This window comes from Triticum urartu, chromosome 7, assembly GCF_003073215.2.
Source record: "Triticum urartu cultivar G1812 chromosome 7, Tu2.1, whole genome shotgun sequence".
Lineage (NCBI taxonomy): Eukaryota > Viridiplantae > Streptophyta > Magnoliopsida > Poales > Poaceae > Triticum > Triticum urartu.
Window position 1 is genome coordinate 558,444,488 of NC_053028.1, and position 16,080 is coordinate 558,460,567.

At 44.9% G+C, this 16,080-nt stretch overlaps 1 protein-coding gene across 2 annotated transcripts; it reads left to right on the forward strand.

The window, feature by feature from the left end:
* The first annotated feature begins 826 nt into the window (after nucleotides 1-826).
* On the forward strand, nucleotides 827-15,724 carry LOC125517968 (TBC1 domain family member 13-like). 2 transcript variants are annotated; one of them, XM_048682929.1, is made up of 9 exons: nucleotides 828-1,288; nucleotides 1,397-1,495; nucleotides 3,189-3,293; nucleotides 8,090-8,242; nucleotides 13,495-13,578; nucleotides 13,671-13,799; nucleotides 14,024-14,203; nucleotides 15,252-15,368; nucleotides 15,441-15,724. In XM_048682929.1, exons 1-9 carry the CDS (start codon nucleotides 1,007-1,009, stop codon nucleotides 15,603-15,605), a joined length of 1,314 nt encoding a protein of 437 aa, XP_048538886.1. In that variant the 5' UTR covers nucleotides 828-1,006; the 3' UTR covers nucleotides 15,606-15,724. The 2 variants fall into 2 exon arrangements, with proteins under 2 accessions (XP_048538887.1, XP_048538886.1); XM_048682930.1 differs by lacking the exon at nucleotides 3,189-3,293 and having other exon boundaries at nucleotides 827-1,288.
* Nucleotides 15,725-16,080: the final 356 nt, after the last annotated feature.

The window sequence follows — 16,080 nt, forward strand, 5'->3', positions numbered from 1 at the left end:
ATTATGCGGGGCGGACAAGGTAGAGTTGCTCTAAGAGCATCTCTAGGAGGTGCACTACCCCCGCCGACCCATATATTCGCGGGTGGGATGGCGTATCCGGTCGTTTTCGGGCCAAAACAGGTCTGCCATATTCGGGCGGCTCGCTCCGCCCCCTCCAGCCGCTATACCTACCGCCTCGTATCATATTTGTCGCTTTCCTACTCTTCCCGCCACCGTTCTTCATACCACTGGCGAGTGCAGCCATGTCGGGAGAAGGCCACGGACATGGTGGCCCCCGCCCGTCGCCGCCGCGCAAATGCAACTAGCACGACGCAGAGGCTGGCAGCTCCAGCGGCCACGCCGTGGCGCCGTGAGTAGGCTTGCCAGCATGACGCCTTCTCCCGTAAAGAAAGGAGCCGCGGGTGGCGGCGCTTCGACGAGCTATACGATGCCCGCTAGTCGTCCATGAAGGCTCTCCTCAAGGTGCAAGTCCCCGATTCGCCACGAAGGAGGCGCGCATGCTAGGAGGGCGCCGCCGCACGCTTCAAGAAGATGGACGCGGAGCACGAGCTAACGTACATCAACTACAAATCCGCGTTTGAGTACCACCTCGGCGTGAAGCCGTGAGCCGCCGCCGCACTCCGTCTAGGATTTGTGTGCGTGTCTGTGTGAACTCCGGTGAGGTCCGGACTACCTAAAATGTAGCGAGAACATGTTTATCTTAAATTTTTAACTTTACAAGTTACTCTCTCCGTCCTAAAATATTTGTTTTTAAAATAGTTATATCTAAACTTATTTTAGTTATAGATATATTCATTTCATTCATTTCGAGGACCGGATGAAGGGAGTACTACTTCGGAAAAAAGTGTCCGCAAAATCGATTTTGCGCCGAGATTGCTGTGCTACAAATGCTCTAACATACTCTTCGGCTTGAGAAAATTGCGGCTTGACCTTTCCCAAATTTCCCCACCTACCTCCCGAGCCCAAACCCCTCTATTCGCACCTCCGTCCTCCCCGCGGTTTCTAGATGACTCGAGAAGCGATGCGGAAGAAGGCGAAGGCCGTGCCGGAGTGGCTGAACAGCCCGCTCTGGTCGACCCCGCCGCTCGCCTCGACCCCCGCCGACCCCTTCGGCACCGACTTCTCCCCGCCACCTGCCCCGTCCCCCAAGCCGTCTCCTTCCGTTCCGCCGCCGCCGATGCGCGAGCAGGCGGTCGATTCCTATGCTGGCCGCGGGGGAGAGATACGAGAAGAGGACGGCGCTGGCGCTGCTCTCCGGGCGCACTTGCTTGCCGACTTCAAGGCCGCGGTGCGTGTGAGGGTTTCTGTTTCTGTTTTGGGGCCTGCCGTTCCCGTAGGTTTGATCTGTCTTTGGGTTCTAATCGTTTTGCCTTATTGTGTTTGTCCGTTGATGCAGCTGTCTAAGAAGGTGGTGAACATGGGGGAGCTGCGGAGACTCGCCTGCCTTGGCGTGCCAGATGGCGGCGGCACGGACGTACGACCGCTCGTGTGGAAGGTCCTCACTCATCTCTGATGCTGCTGCCGCTTCATTTTTTCTCCCCAATTTATGGTGTTCAAAATTTTGGTTGTTTGGAGCTGTCATTTTTAGCAAATTCGGAGGTTTATGAGCCAATTTCGAAAGGCATAGAGTAAGAAGTGGAAAACCTTTACAAGGCTACCTATGAATCTTTAGTTATCAGAGATGCTTAGAAACGAAGGATAACAACGGCATTATTGCTAGTGTGTATAATTAGCCAGAAAATAGCAGTACATGAAATTTAGGTTTGCCCTGCTTTACAGTTTGTAGTCCTAAGGTAAATGGTTGGGGACTGGTTGCTCCTGTAAACCAACTTTTAGTGGTTTTTGTTAATTTCGCGTAAGAGGTGTGTCGTCATTTAGATTCTGTAAGGCATACTATTGTTCAGCTATGCGGGTAAGCTCATTACGATCCTGAGATTATTACACAACTTTAATTCTGTAGTTGCAATTCTGTCACGGATGTGCACAGAACCCTTTGTGTTGTGATCTACTTAGTTCCCTACTGTTGCAATTCGGCCATGGATGTGCACAGAACCCTTTGTGTTGTGATCTACTTTCTTCCCTACTTGATGCTGTACAAAGTTCTCACTTATATTCTTTAACAGTGAACACTTGGCTCTCACATGTATTATTTGTCTTATTTATGTCCTCTTATGTTCGTGCAAATCTTTTGTTTCCACTTGAAATTGTTGTGCTAAAGTTTGCTGCTGTTGATTAAGCATGCAAGGAGTCATGACTGACAATACTTACTCATCCTGTATCATCAATATAAGAACCATGTCAGTGTTAGTGTGTATAACTAGCAAGAAAATTATAGCTAATCTCCTTTTGGTGCCTTATCACCCTGCAAATAACTGTTAACTGTACTTCGCTTCCTTCTTCTAATAGAAAGAACAGTGCTCCTGCCAGTCATTGGAAAAAAATTAGGCAGGAAACAGCAGATGAAATTTGGGTTTGCCCGTTTTACAGTCTAGTGATAAGGTGAAAGGTTGGTGGCATGGAAACGGAGGTAGATTGGTTGCTCCTGTAAATCAACTTTTAGTGGTTTCTCATTAATGCTGTGGGAGAGATCAGAGATGCGTCTTCGTTTAGATGCTGAGATGCTGTAAGGCGTACTATTGTGCAACTGTGCTAGACTGCTAGAAGCTTATTAACATCCTGAGATTATTACTACTCCCTCCGTTCGGAATTACTTGTCTTGGAAATGGATGTATCTAGAACTAAAATACATCTAGATACATTCATTTCTGCGACAAGTAATTCCGAACGGAGGGAGTACATAACTTGTGTTCTACAGTGATCTACATACTTCCTTACTTTATACTGGATAAGGTTCTTGCTAATATTGTTTAACAGTGACACTTTGCTCTCTCATGTTATATTTGTCTTATTTACATCCTCTTATGTACGTTAAAATCATCTGTGCCCACCTGAAATCGCTCTTCTAAAGCTGGTTGCTATGGATTAAGCATGCATGGCAGTGATAACTGACCCCACTTTCCTATGCTGCATCAATACAATTTCCCAGTTATTTTGCAAATTGCCATTTTATGGTTTGCATGTAATTATAAAGTGTACAACATAGGACATGCTGATAGGCTTCTAATAATTATGTTATCCAGCTACCTGTCTGCACAAGAAACTTATCTGAGTATCTTTATAGTGTGCAGCTTCTTTTGGGGTATTTGCCAACTGAACGCTCTTTATGGCCTTATGAACTAGAAAAGAAGCGAAGTCAGTACAGTGCATATAAAGATGAGTTTCTTCTAAATCCTGTAAGTTATGATTGCCCATCTCAGTTATCAGTTCTGAAGATATATTTACCCTATGGATCTCTGGTACTTGTCAGCGTGATTTTGACCAAGGAAGGAAACATCTTTTCTTATGGATGTTAAGACATAGACATACATTATTGTGTGGTGCCTACAAGTATACAGCCACAAAATGACCCAAAAGTGGTTAGTGATGACTATTGCATGTTAGATTTACCCGTTTAAAGGAAAACTGAATTTCTAAGTATGATATATATGCCCACCAACTCATAATTCATTCCAGCCTTAGGGCTTGTTTGGCATCTCTCCCTAACTCTTTGACTCCCGCTCTTTGCTCCGGTATTCAGCTCCGCACGCGATCGTTAGTGATTGAAAAACCGTTTGGCTGCGCCACTCCACTTCCTTCTGCTGGCGCTTTGAAGCAGCACAAGGTCGTGGCGGAGCAACTCCACCTTGCCGCTACAAATTGTGCATCACTAGTGTTGAAGGAACTACTTCAACGCGCTCCACTAAATATCCCTCTAGAGGCGAATATAGGCCGGTATGGTAGCAGGAGTTCAGAAACTCCTAGAACACAAAACTCTAGCTTCTATTATAGGTAGCGGGTAGTCAGCCAGAGTTACACACTAGAGGCGAGGGCCTCTATTTATAGGCTTTGTAAAGCCTTCACATCTCAACTTCTACTCATAGCTAGATGTTCCTAAAAAACATTAGTTCAGGTCTAGCTTATACTCATAGCTGGGACACCCTAGAAAACATTATTTAAAGGTTCAGAAAACAAATACAATTACTTATGACTTGGGGACCAACTTCTCTAGAAAGGAGTACAAGTGTGTAAAAGTCAAATGAATTTGACTTCTAATGTTTTTCCTTGTTGTTCCCCATCATTGTCCTATGATTGTTTGGAACTCGATCTCGAGTTATCTTCATAGAGTGCTTGTTCTGGGTGGTAGAGAGTCAAGTCTCTAAGATTGAATGTGTTGGATATACCCATCTCGATCGGAACATCTATCATATAAGCACTACAATCATCTCGCTTGGAAGATATACCCATTTCTTCGCAGCCTAAGCTTCCCTTTAACACCTAAAGGTGGTCTTCCTTTTTAGAGGTAGACCATCATCTTACCGCCAACTTGGAATGATTTCGGCCTCCTTTTGCAAGCAATTGGTTGTTTGTATTTTTTTATTTTGTGCTTCCAAAACACTGATTTTTTTGGCCCTTGGTGCTGTTGACGCGGATTGTCGCCAACTCGGCATCCATGCTGTGCCTCCAGCAAACCGTGGTTAGCACCTCGTTGATGCTTGAAGGTTTCTCAACAGCGACAAGGCAGTGCCCATGATGCTCCTCCTCCGCATCCAACTATGGGAAAGTGTGCTTCATCTCGTGGTAGTGCCGGGACGTCTCATCAAGATTGTGGCCGTCGTGGTTGTTGCTCGGTGGGGTGGCCCATTCATCTCTGGAAGAGATGGGTGTGGTGTTCCACAACTGTAGTACGGTGGATATCTGCGTTGCCGATGCCAGAGCTTGGGTGTCACTGTGCACTCTCGAGCATGGCCATTGTCGCCTGACTCTTCGATTTCGATGACCGCGAACTGTTCGTTCAGTGTCGGTGCGTCTCCAGTTGTCGGCGACGACCAATCCTACTTCTATTCTTCAAATGCCACGTCGTGGGTCACATGAACTTTGTTCGTCGCTGGATCGAAGACCCCATACGCCTTAACACGTTCTTCATAGCTGACGAAGATCATCGTTGTTGATTTGTTAGCAAGCTTGTCGATGCTGAAGCCGAGCTGCTTCACACGAGCTATGCACCCGTATGTGCGCAAATGGTGCACCACTGTCTTCCTCCTATGACATGCCTCATACGATGTCTTGCCGTCAATGCTGCGCATGGGTGCGTGATTGAGTAGGTAGACCGATGCCTTCATTGCCTCCCATAGAACATGGCGGACACTGCCATGCCTTTCAGCAAGCAACGTGGTATCTCCACCACACTTTGGTTGCGTTGCTCGAAGATGCCGTTCTATTGTGGTGTTTAGGGCGATGGTTTGCATTGCTTGATGTCGTCATCTTCACAAAATGTATGGAAAGCGATTGAGTTGAACTCGCTACCGCGTTCGGTTGAAATGCCATGTGCTGGCAACCAGAGTCAAATATCTGCTAGTGTTGTGATATTCTTGAAGGACTCGAACACCTTGTCCTTCGTCTTGATCACCTCGAGCCACATGAACTTGGAGTGACCATGGACGATCAGGAAGTAAGTTGCCTCTCATGGTCGCCGGTGTAATCAGTCCAGAAAGGTCAGTGTGGACCAACTCAAGCGTTCATTCTGTTATTGTGGCCTTGGGGACAAAAGGTCAGTGTGGACCAACTCAAGCGCTCATTCTGTTATCATCGTCTTCACAAAATGTATGGAAAGCGATTGAGTTTCACTCACAGCTCGCTTTGTGGCCTTATTTACCACCTTGTACTTCTCTATGTTGTTTGCACTCCTATCCAGGTAAAGGCCTCTGGAACAATCCTTCTCCTTAATAGCCTTCTAGACATCATTGTTCCACTACCAGGTATCTCTAGCTTCGCGTCTACTTCCCTTGGACACTCCAAACTCCACTAAGGCCACCTTACGAATGCAAGTCGCTATCTTCATCCACATATTGTCTGCATTACCTTCTTCCTCCCAAGGGCCCTCCTTAATGACCCTCTCCTTGAACGCCTGAGCTACCCCCTCCCCCAAGCTTCGACCACTTCATTCTAGCCACTTTGGCACGTTTATCCCGCTGGACATGAATTTGAAAGCGGAAATTAGCCACCACAAGTTCATGTTGAGGGACAACACTCTCTAGGTATCACCTTACAATCTAGGCAAGCACGCCTATCTTCTCTTCTCGAGAGGATGAAATCAATCTGGCTAGAGTGTTGACCACTAGTAAAAGTCACTAGGTGTGATTCTCTCTTTTTAAAGAGGGTGTTATCTACGATCAGTCGTAGGCTAGAGCAAAGCTTACGGCATCTTCTCCTTGCTTCTTGATGCCATAGCAGAAGCGCCCATGCACCCCTTCATAACCTATGTTAGATCTACCCACGTGGCCGTTGAGGTCTCCTATGAAGAGCTTCTCGCCAATAGGTACACTCCTGACCATGTTCTCTAGGCCTTCCCAGAACTCCCTCTTGGTGTTCTCATTGTGGCCTACTTGCAGGGCATACGCGCTGATAACATTGAGAACTAAGTCCCAACTACCAGCTTTACTAGGATAATCTAGTCTGCACGCCTCTTGACGTCTATCACTCCATACTTGAGGCTCTTGTTGATCAATGTGCCTACATTTCTGTTTGCAGTCGTCCGCGTGTACCATAGCTTGAAGCAGGTATTCTCCACCTCCTTCGCCTTTTGTCCCCTCTATTTGATTTCTTGGACACAAAGGATATCAACACCTTTCCTCACCGTTGTATCAACCTACTCCATTTCTTGAACACCGCAGCGGCTCCACGCGCGGGCGGGCGGCGTCGCGTGACCGGAAGAACAAAGATAACGACTGAGGTGGGCAGCCATCGGGCGGGTGGCGTCGCGCGACCGGAAGAACAAAGATAACGACTGAGGTGGGCAGCCGTCGGGCGGGCGGCGTGGCGCGGCTCCACAAGCTCCGGCGGCGGGTCGTGGCTAGCAGAAGCACCAGCGCGTCCACGACCACGCGTCGACGTCATTACGGCAGTTGGAGCTCCGGCGAATCTCCGAATCGAATCGGCGGCCGTCGCTACGTCGATGAGGTAGGCGGCGGGGATAGGTGGGTGGGGTCGCTGCGGGGTCGGAGATGGTCGGGCGGGCGGTGGCAGCGGCAATTTTGGACAGAAATCGCCAGCGGCGGAGGCGGGCAGGCGGAATGAAAATGAAGGCAGTTGGGTTGGCGTGCGATCGCCAGTTTTACATCTCCTGGAGGCGGAGATGCAAATTGCATCTCAAGGTGTTGTATTCTACATCTCCTAGAGGAGGTGATGTGATTTTTTTGCATCTACATCATCTGTTGGAGGTGGGTTTTTCGGCCTCGGAGATGTACACGTTAGCTATTTTTGCATCTACATCATCTATTAAAGATGCTCTTAAAGAACTTTCCTTCTCCTTGACTTTTGCTTCTTATCAGAATCACCCCAGTAGTAAAGAACATAAATGTGTCCACAACATTACCAGAAACTATACCCCAATAGTGTGAACTAAATTACAATTAGGCCTTCGGGAATCCTGCACAGCTCGTCGTTACCGTCTTGCTCGCACGGTCCCGCGTGGCGGCATGGTTGTCTGGTCACACGGTCACCACCAGGTACGATGTCACATGGTGCTCATTGTGTTGGGTGAGCCTAGTGTTGCACATTCGTGGCTGCCTGGTCACACTGTTGGTTGTGTTGGTTGAGCCTAGTGTTGCACATTCGTGGCTGCCTGGTCACACTGTTGCGACGCTGAGAGTAGCTTGTGCCCACGTTGCTCTTTCGAGGGAGAAGGTTGTGGTAACCGGTTAGGGAGGAGGGGGGTGGGGTGGGATGGAGGTCGGTGCAGCGAGCTAGGAAGGCAATGTGTGGTAGCGGTGGAGCGGCGCAAGGACAGGGTGTCGGTTAGGATCATGGGGTCAGCTCGTGACTGCCCCGCTGTGTTTCTGAGTGTCGGGGTGAGGTCGGGTGATTCGGTACGTTTTGTGGGGTGGCAGATTTTGATAGTTACAGTTAACTCCACGAAAATTCTGCAGATTTTTACTTTTTAGATACTTTAATGTGTTATATATGGAAGTGCTAATGGTGTCTTTTCTTGCAGTCAGAAAAATTACGTAGAATCGAGGAATCAAAGCTGTCAAGAAAGAAAGAATTAACTGGTGAAAGGAATGGCTTGCTCCCAAGGTCAGAAGTAACTAATGAAGAGCATCCTTTGAGCTTTGGTAAATCTAGCTTGTGGAATCAATACTTCCAGGTACTACATATTATCATTAGCTTATTATGTGGGAGTTGTGGTCTTATGCTATGTAAGCAAAAACTAGAGTTAATATGCTTGGTTTGGAAAACCAGTGGTAACCAGCTAGTCTCCTGATACACCTAAAAGTCTGTTTGGTCACGGATTGTGCTGATGTAGCTGAAATATCAACAGTATGTTACATATGAGATTTGTTTCCTGTTCTCTTTGAGTTTTATCAATGTTTGCATTTGTGAGTGTGTTTTTTCTCGTAAGAATCTTTAGCTGATGTTGCAAATTTCAGTAGAAATTATGCTTGTCATGCTCAAGGTCCACTTGATTGGATCTTTAAGGTAGCCTAAGACCAATAAGAACTTTTGGTGATTTCCTGCCATCAGGGGCGGAGGCAGAAAATTTTGCCATTGGGTTCACTCATTAACTCATTATAAAGATTTGGTATGGTATAATTAAGTGTAATGTCTAATTTGACACAAGTTTAAGCAAGAGTATAGCACTAAAAAATAACATACATATGCTATTACTTATCACAAATTGTGTTACATTGAAAGCTGAAGAGTGCAAGACATACCCGTCGGATGAAATTATAAATTGAGTTCCTTACATATTATAAATAGAGTAATACCGAAAATAGTTTGCAACTCTAGTTGTAGCTTCTCATCTTCCTAAAAACATTGAAAAGATGATAAGTTAATTTGAGAAGTTTAAAAACAAGTATTATCAAGCGAAAGAAGTTGTAAAGTAAATCACATTTTAGAGTCCCGCTTTTGATTTTCATCTACTTAAAAGGATCAAACACCAGATCATTACTAGTGGCAGAAAACATATCTTTCTCCGCATAGCAAATTAAACAATCACTGATGAGCCAAATCCATTTTATTGTGCAATTTTTTCTTCACAGCATTCATAGCTGAAAAGCATCCATCCACAGATGTTGTGACAACAAATAGTATTAGTACTAGCTTTAGAAGTTGATAGCCCAGAGAAAAAGTAATATCTTATTTGTCCGCATCATTAGTTTGGACTAAATCTAAGTTTAGTATCTCCAATTTCTCTTTGTGGATAATCCAAAAGCGGTAACATTTGAGGCCCCTTATATAGTTATAAATATATCTCATCTTGTTCCTTGGAATTTCTCGTGTACTCCAAAATTTTCTTCCTATAAGTCAGATCATAAGGCAACTTGTCTTAATTAATTCCTCTTTGTATAGAAGGCTTCAGAAGACTACTTGGCGTGGTATTTGGTGCACTTTGCCTACCTCTAATGGATGACCTCTATATCTGAAAAATACTATCCCATAGCCTGGATCAATCAAAATACGGGGAATAACAATTAGAAAACCACACCATGTTTAACGGAGAGGAGATATGACGATGCGACTCGGTACCTTGAATTTTTGGTTTATATTAGGCGGCAAGGTTGCCGCCCAGACCTACCCTTGTCGGCGGGGCTCGTCGCTGGCGAGGAGATCGGGAGAGAGTCGACGAAGCGAACGGCGAAAGATCATGCTGCTGACGGCTGCCTGTGTGCACGTACATGTCTACAGGAGAATAGGAATACCTAGAAGGGTCACGAAGCCCCGAACTTGCCTGGCAGGCTGGCACGGATGGAGTTCACTTTACGGGCTTTTGGGCGGCTTGCGTTGCATTCTAAGTTTGATGGGTTCAGCCCCTATTTTCCACTGGGTTCATGCAAGTATGTATACGTGTACATATACTCAGCCAGGAAAAATCGTTGGGTTCAATTGAACCCAACGCTATTACGCTGGCTCCGCCCCTGCCTGCCATGACTGTGGAATTGAAAATGTTGTTAGCGACTCATATGGTGAGTGATGCATGCCTTGTAGTCTCTAGACGTTCGCCACGATACATGCTATCGCAATATCATAATTTTCACGAACTTGATCTTATTGTTCTTTCCATATTGGGTGCAATTTCAGTTAGTTTGTGGGTTGTGTATTAAAGTCCCATGGCGCGTGTGGCCTCTAGAAATGGAGTTGTGTGTTAGGCACAAATGATTTTCTTATGTGCCCTTGCAAAAATTTCTTGCAGGATGATAGAAAGTAGATGTTATGGTGTGATGTCCTTGATCATAATGACCGGATGCCCTCTGTGTAACTCACACTAGCCCAGGGTTATCACTAAACTTGGCATCATATTCATAAACCATAAATACAAATGCGAGTTTACATGGTCTTTATGGTATGATTTGTACAACATTACCATAATGGCAATACGGTTTAATAGTTGGCAACGGAAGATAACAAATTAAATGTAGCATGATCTCTCTGTGCGGCTCCACTCCACAAGGAACTAGCAGGGCTAGGATCTAGCTCACGAACTCATGCTCTTCTCACTTATTTGAAGACAGATCGTCACCTACATGTGGCCAAAATAATCAAGCCAAGTGAGTCCATGGAATGTACGCAAGATAACAAAGTAACATAGATAAACATGCATGTGCAATAGCAAGTGAACACTACTATTGGTTATAATATAGCGCCCTGTAGCCTTATTTTTTTCCGTTGTATAAGTGGCTTTCTGCATATTTCCTGCACCCTACGTGTATATATATTGGCCTATACCCCTATGGGAATACAAATTGCATATTCCTTAATATGGTATTAGAGCCCTACGTTTTTTGCATCTCCTGCATGTGCAACTAACTTGTGCTCCTGGTCCTCCTGATTGATTTTGGTCTTCTGCCCACCAAGCTGATTCTGCTGTGAGTATGTCTCATGGTTGCCATGCAGATTCCTTGCTGAGCAGGGCCCCTTTACTCACTTCTTTTGCCCTGGTGCTCATGCTCAAAATATTGTTGTTGAGCGCAAGCATCGTCACCTTCTTGAGACGATCCGTGCATTGATGATCCCCGCCTTTTTTCCGCCTCACTTTTGGGCTGATTAGGAGGCAGTCTATGGTGGCTTGGGAAGTAGTGCCGACTAAGAGGAGACGGAGAGTCGGCAGGCGCATTGAGCTTGGGGGCAAGACGTGCGCTCTCGAGGTTAACGAGACCGTGCGGGACGGGTGCGCCCAATCCTATGCAAGCGAGGGTGAGGATAACGATGCTTGGGGAGAACGATATGGAGGCTCGAGTACAGGGAGGGTGAGGATGATGATGCTTGGGGAGAACGATATGGAGGCATCGAGTACGGGGTGGTCAGCGTCGATGACGAGGAAGTTGTGGGTGCGTCGTTGCATATGCATGATCCAATCGTGGGAGGCAGGAAGCGATCCAATCGGGTAAGGAGAATGGCTTTATAGAGCCGGCCCACGACCACGCAGAGGTGGGCGTTCTTGGTCCGGAAGGAGGAGCTCTCAATCTGGAAAAGACTGATCCATGTTGATCTGGCGTCCTTGGTTCCAGACTTGGAAGCGGCGGCTATCATGAGGAACAACAACAACGAATGGGAGAAATTGATCTAGAGATCGACACGAGCTTCGATTTGGAAAGCAACGAACGGGAGAAATTGATCTAGAGATTGACACGAGCTTCAATCTGGAAAGAAACAAGGCGGCCAGCGAACGTCAGCTTTGAGTGAAAGATGGAATTGATAGAGATGAGAAGAGATCGAAAAAAAATCGGCCAAGAAGGAAGACGAGACCGATCACTGATGGGGAGAATTGATCTAATTAATGGAGTGAGGTAGAGACAGAAAAATAATCGATTGGAGCGTGAGTTGCGACACCAGGAGAGGAAGAACCCTAAACTTGGGCTCATGATGCCATGTTAAAGGAGCAACTTATGAGTGTTGCATACCAAAGGGCAAATATATAGTACAAAAGGCTTGTAGTACAAGTAAGCAGATCTTAATACAAATACGTCTTGACAAGGGGGAGTGCTTGATGCGAGGCTATCGGATTTGGCCTGATCTTCTAGGAAAGGATAACTTGCTTTGCCTAATGAACCAAGTTTTAACAACACGCAGGAATCCTGACAGCCTTTGACAATGAACTCAGCCAACAAAACACTTGATAGACATCTTGATTTACACTTGAAGTAACGCTTTTTGATTTTACAAAACCCAAGGAAACGCAACAAGTATGGTGGTGGGGATCTCTCAATCCTATGAATGGCTTAGAAGCTCAAACCCTAAAATAGGAGCAAAGCTCTACTAGTTTCTTCTCCAATCAAGCCTAACAAGAAAAAGAGGCTGCCTCCTATTTATAGTCTCTTCACAACCGCATGAATTGAGCCAAGCCCATTGCAAAAGCCACTTCAGATTTAGTCCTGAGACGACTATTATCATTATTATCACGCATGACAATGCCTTCCCTCAAGAATGAGCTCTTCGGCCATGACAACATAGAGCTTCTTTGCGTCACCCAGTTTTACCGTCTTCCTCAAGAGAGAGCTTCTCAGCATTCATCTTGGTACTCGTCATCTTCTTGGCCTTGGTTTCATCACAATCATCGAACATGATAGTACAATGTGTGGATGCGTTAGGTCGTAACCAGTTCTCTGGAAGATAGGTGGCGACGCAAGTAGGATCAGATTCACATGTGATTGTATTTGGTCCATCTTGTATTTATTTATTGTATTTGGCCCATCTTGTATTTGTTTAGCTCGAGCCCTTGGAATTGCTGCTCTTGTAATTTGTCCTAGTTGAGTTGATTGTGCAGCATTAAGCACATAATTTGGGATATCCTCATCCGTGTTTCTCCCCTTGAGTTGATTCAAGTGAGAGTGAATGATGGCACATGTCTACTTAGCTCTTATATGGGCTACGATCAGGAGTCTTGACAAATGACCATCCCCCCCCCCCCCTCTAGGGGGAGATTGGAGTGTAAGGGCAGTAGAGGTATATGTTCATCTACTAGTCCATGATGGACTAGGGATGGTGGGTGGTTCATGGTCCATGGGGGACAAGCTCTCTCATCCCTGCCCATTGTGGGCTTCTTTCTTAGTGGGCCTCCCTCTTGACTTTGTCTTTTTTATTTTCCTCTCCATTTGACTTGTTTCCATGACTAGTTTTGTGGACTTATGTTGACCCCGCTTGACTCAATCTGCCATGTAGATGCCACATAGGACTAAGCGGGTTCCCATGTAGGGAATACTCTTTTCACCTCGTTGACAGTGGATACAAAAGTTTGGTTCTTCTGATGTACACATGTTCATACTCCCCTTGAGTTTATTTAGCTGCTCGTACATTTCAAATCCAGTGAAGAGGTCATGTTCGACCTAAACATGACTTGCAAAATATGGTTTTGTCTTATAATTGAACAGTTCGTCTGAGAATATACATGTTATCCAGGAATCAGAGATCCTGGAGCAGATAGACCGAGATGTGAAGCGAACACATCCAGACAAGTCATTTTTTTCTGCCAAGTCTAACCAGGTTTTCTCGCCCAGCTCTTAAAATGTTCTAACTGTTATCTGCTATAGAAATATTAGTGTATCACTTAAACTTTCCATTTATATCCCTTTCAGGAATCACTAAGGCGTATTCTCATTATATTTTCAAGATTATACCCTAGTGTAAGATATGTGCAAGGGTTGAATGAAGTTTTGGCACCTCTATTTTACGTATTGAAGAACGACCTTGACACAAGTAACTCGGTAAGGTTCTTCTTCCACACCCAGGCTAAAGCTGTAAAGCAACCATCCTTTGTGTCTTTGGTTTCTAAAGCAGTGGCAATGATGAAGAGTTATGTAGAACATTTTTCTCAATCTGGGTTAAAAAAATCTGTGTTGTATGGTGCTTCACAATTGTTCTATTTGATCAGTGGTTTCACCTTCTAATACTGTTCATTAACTCGATTATCCCTCTACTGGAATTGCAGACTTCAGCTGAAGCAGACACTTTCTTTTGCTTTGTTGAATTGATTAGTGGCTTTAAAAACAACTATTGTAAACATCTTGACAACAGCCGGGTGGGTATTCGGTCTATACTTTCAAAGTTGTCTCAACTCTTAAAGAAACATGACGAAGAGCTATGGCGTCATATGGAGGTCATTACAAAGGTAGGTCATATTTAATATTAGATTTATGTTGGCAAGTAATACAGCACTGATTTATGTACTGTCTGGAAAATCAAGTGTATAATGCTGATGAAGCGCACCTGCAGCTGCACCGGGGAAACATCTGTCATGTTATGCTCTAATTTTTACATCAGTAGTTGAATCTAGATGCTTCACTGTGTACCATATCTTATCCATGTTTTGTGCTCCGCGACTTGTTCTCAGTAAAACACTACAAGTATTCCTTTTTCTTTCTGGAATACGCTGGTGAGCTGCGTGTCATTGCATTAAGAAGAAATGTACATAGAGTAGACATCTCTGCTACACCTAACTGTTGGACATGTTGCCTTTTAGTTGGCCAACATTCTGCGCCATGCAATATCACAGGTCGAATCGCCGTCCTATAGAACCTGCCTTTTAGAAAATTAAGTATAGTTTTAATCTCGAGTCTAAAACTTAATAAAAACAAAGAGATGACTGCAGCCGAGATTGTTTATTTAGCAAACAAACAAATACACATATATCCTATGACTTACTCCCATTGAAACAAAAACAGCATCACAAACAAAGCTAATCATAAGTATAATCCAGTCAATGGTTAAAACTATGAAAGCATTATTAATAATAACTAATACAGATGAGCTAATAATTTGAAACTGCACTTGTGTTTATATATGGACATTTTATGCTGGTTTAGGAGCTTTTTGAGTTTCATAGAGGTGTGGTGGTGTGAATAGCACACCAGAAGTTCATGAAGCGTAAGATCTACTGTTGTTGCGGGGTCTAAATGTGCATAAGTATGACTGTTTCAACAAAAATTAAGAAGATGAGCTAATGCTAGGCTTGAAAATGAGCTAATAATCTTAAGCTGCACAGGCCTCCATATGGACATATTATGGCGGGGACATAGTTTTTTTTTTGAAATATAAAGATATACTATTCCTTTGTTGTTGAAGTGTTTAACTTGAAATGGCTATAACTTTTCTCTAGTATGTCACCATCTTCATTTTTGATATAATTTATTATCAACAATTGAATGTTGAAATTACAGGTGTACCCGCAATACTATGCATTTAGATGGATTACATTACTGTTGACAATGGAGTTCAGCTTCAATGTGTGTATTCACATCTGGGATGCCATGTTGGGCGATCCCGAAGGTCCTCCGGTATGTGGCCTCGTGAATAAACCTCCAAGCAAGATGCGTGGTCTTTCTAATGCCTCGTATGTTCTTGTACAGGACACGTTGCTGAGGATATGCTGTGCTATGCTCATCCTTGTCCGGAAGCGGCTCCTGGTTGGAGATTTCACCGCCAATATCCAGCTGCTGCAGCACTACCCGCAAACTAACATAGATCACCTCCTCCACATCGCTAACAGATTGAGAGGAACCATGCCCAGCTAGTGATTGGGATGCCATCTTGTCCGTGTGGTGTTCATCCGGGCACAACTAAATGTATGTACATTGACCCTGTCCATGAGGTGTATCATGACATCATGCCAAGTTTCATCTTGTTCTCTTCATTTATGTTCACTTTAAATTCAAAAACTGAAAACTCGACGTACGTACGTATTTGAGTTTTCTCTCTGTGTGTTTACAGAGTTATGTGGTGGGGCACGGGGGGCACTAGATTTTGTTTACTAAATATAATGGCAAGAAAAAAGCACAGGAGTGGTGGGCCCTACAAAATATCCGCCACTAGTAACTATCACCACCACCAGTGTCGCACTTTCCTCCTTGGCTTGGATCTTAGACATGGGGCGGGCCTGGCCTGACGGCGCAACGTTTGGCTCAATTCTTTGCACTTTGGCAAGTAGTAATGGCAACTTGAACGACGCAAACGGACATGGACGTGGATTTTGTCCGTTTCGGGGGGCGT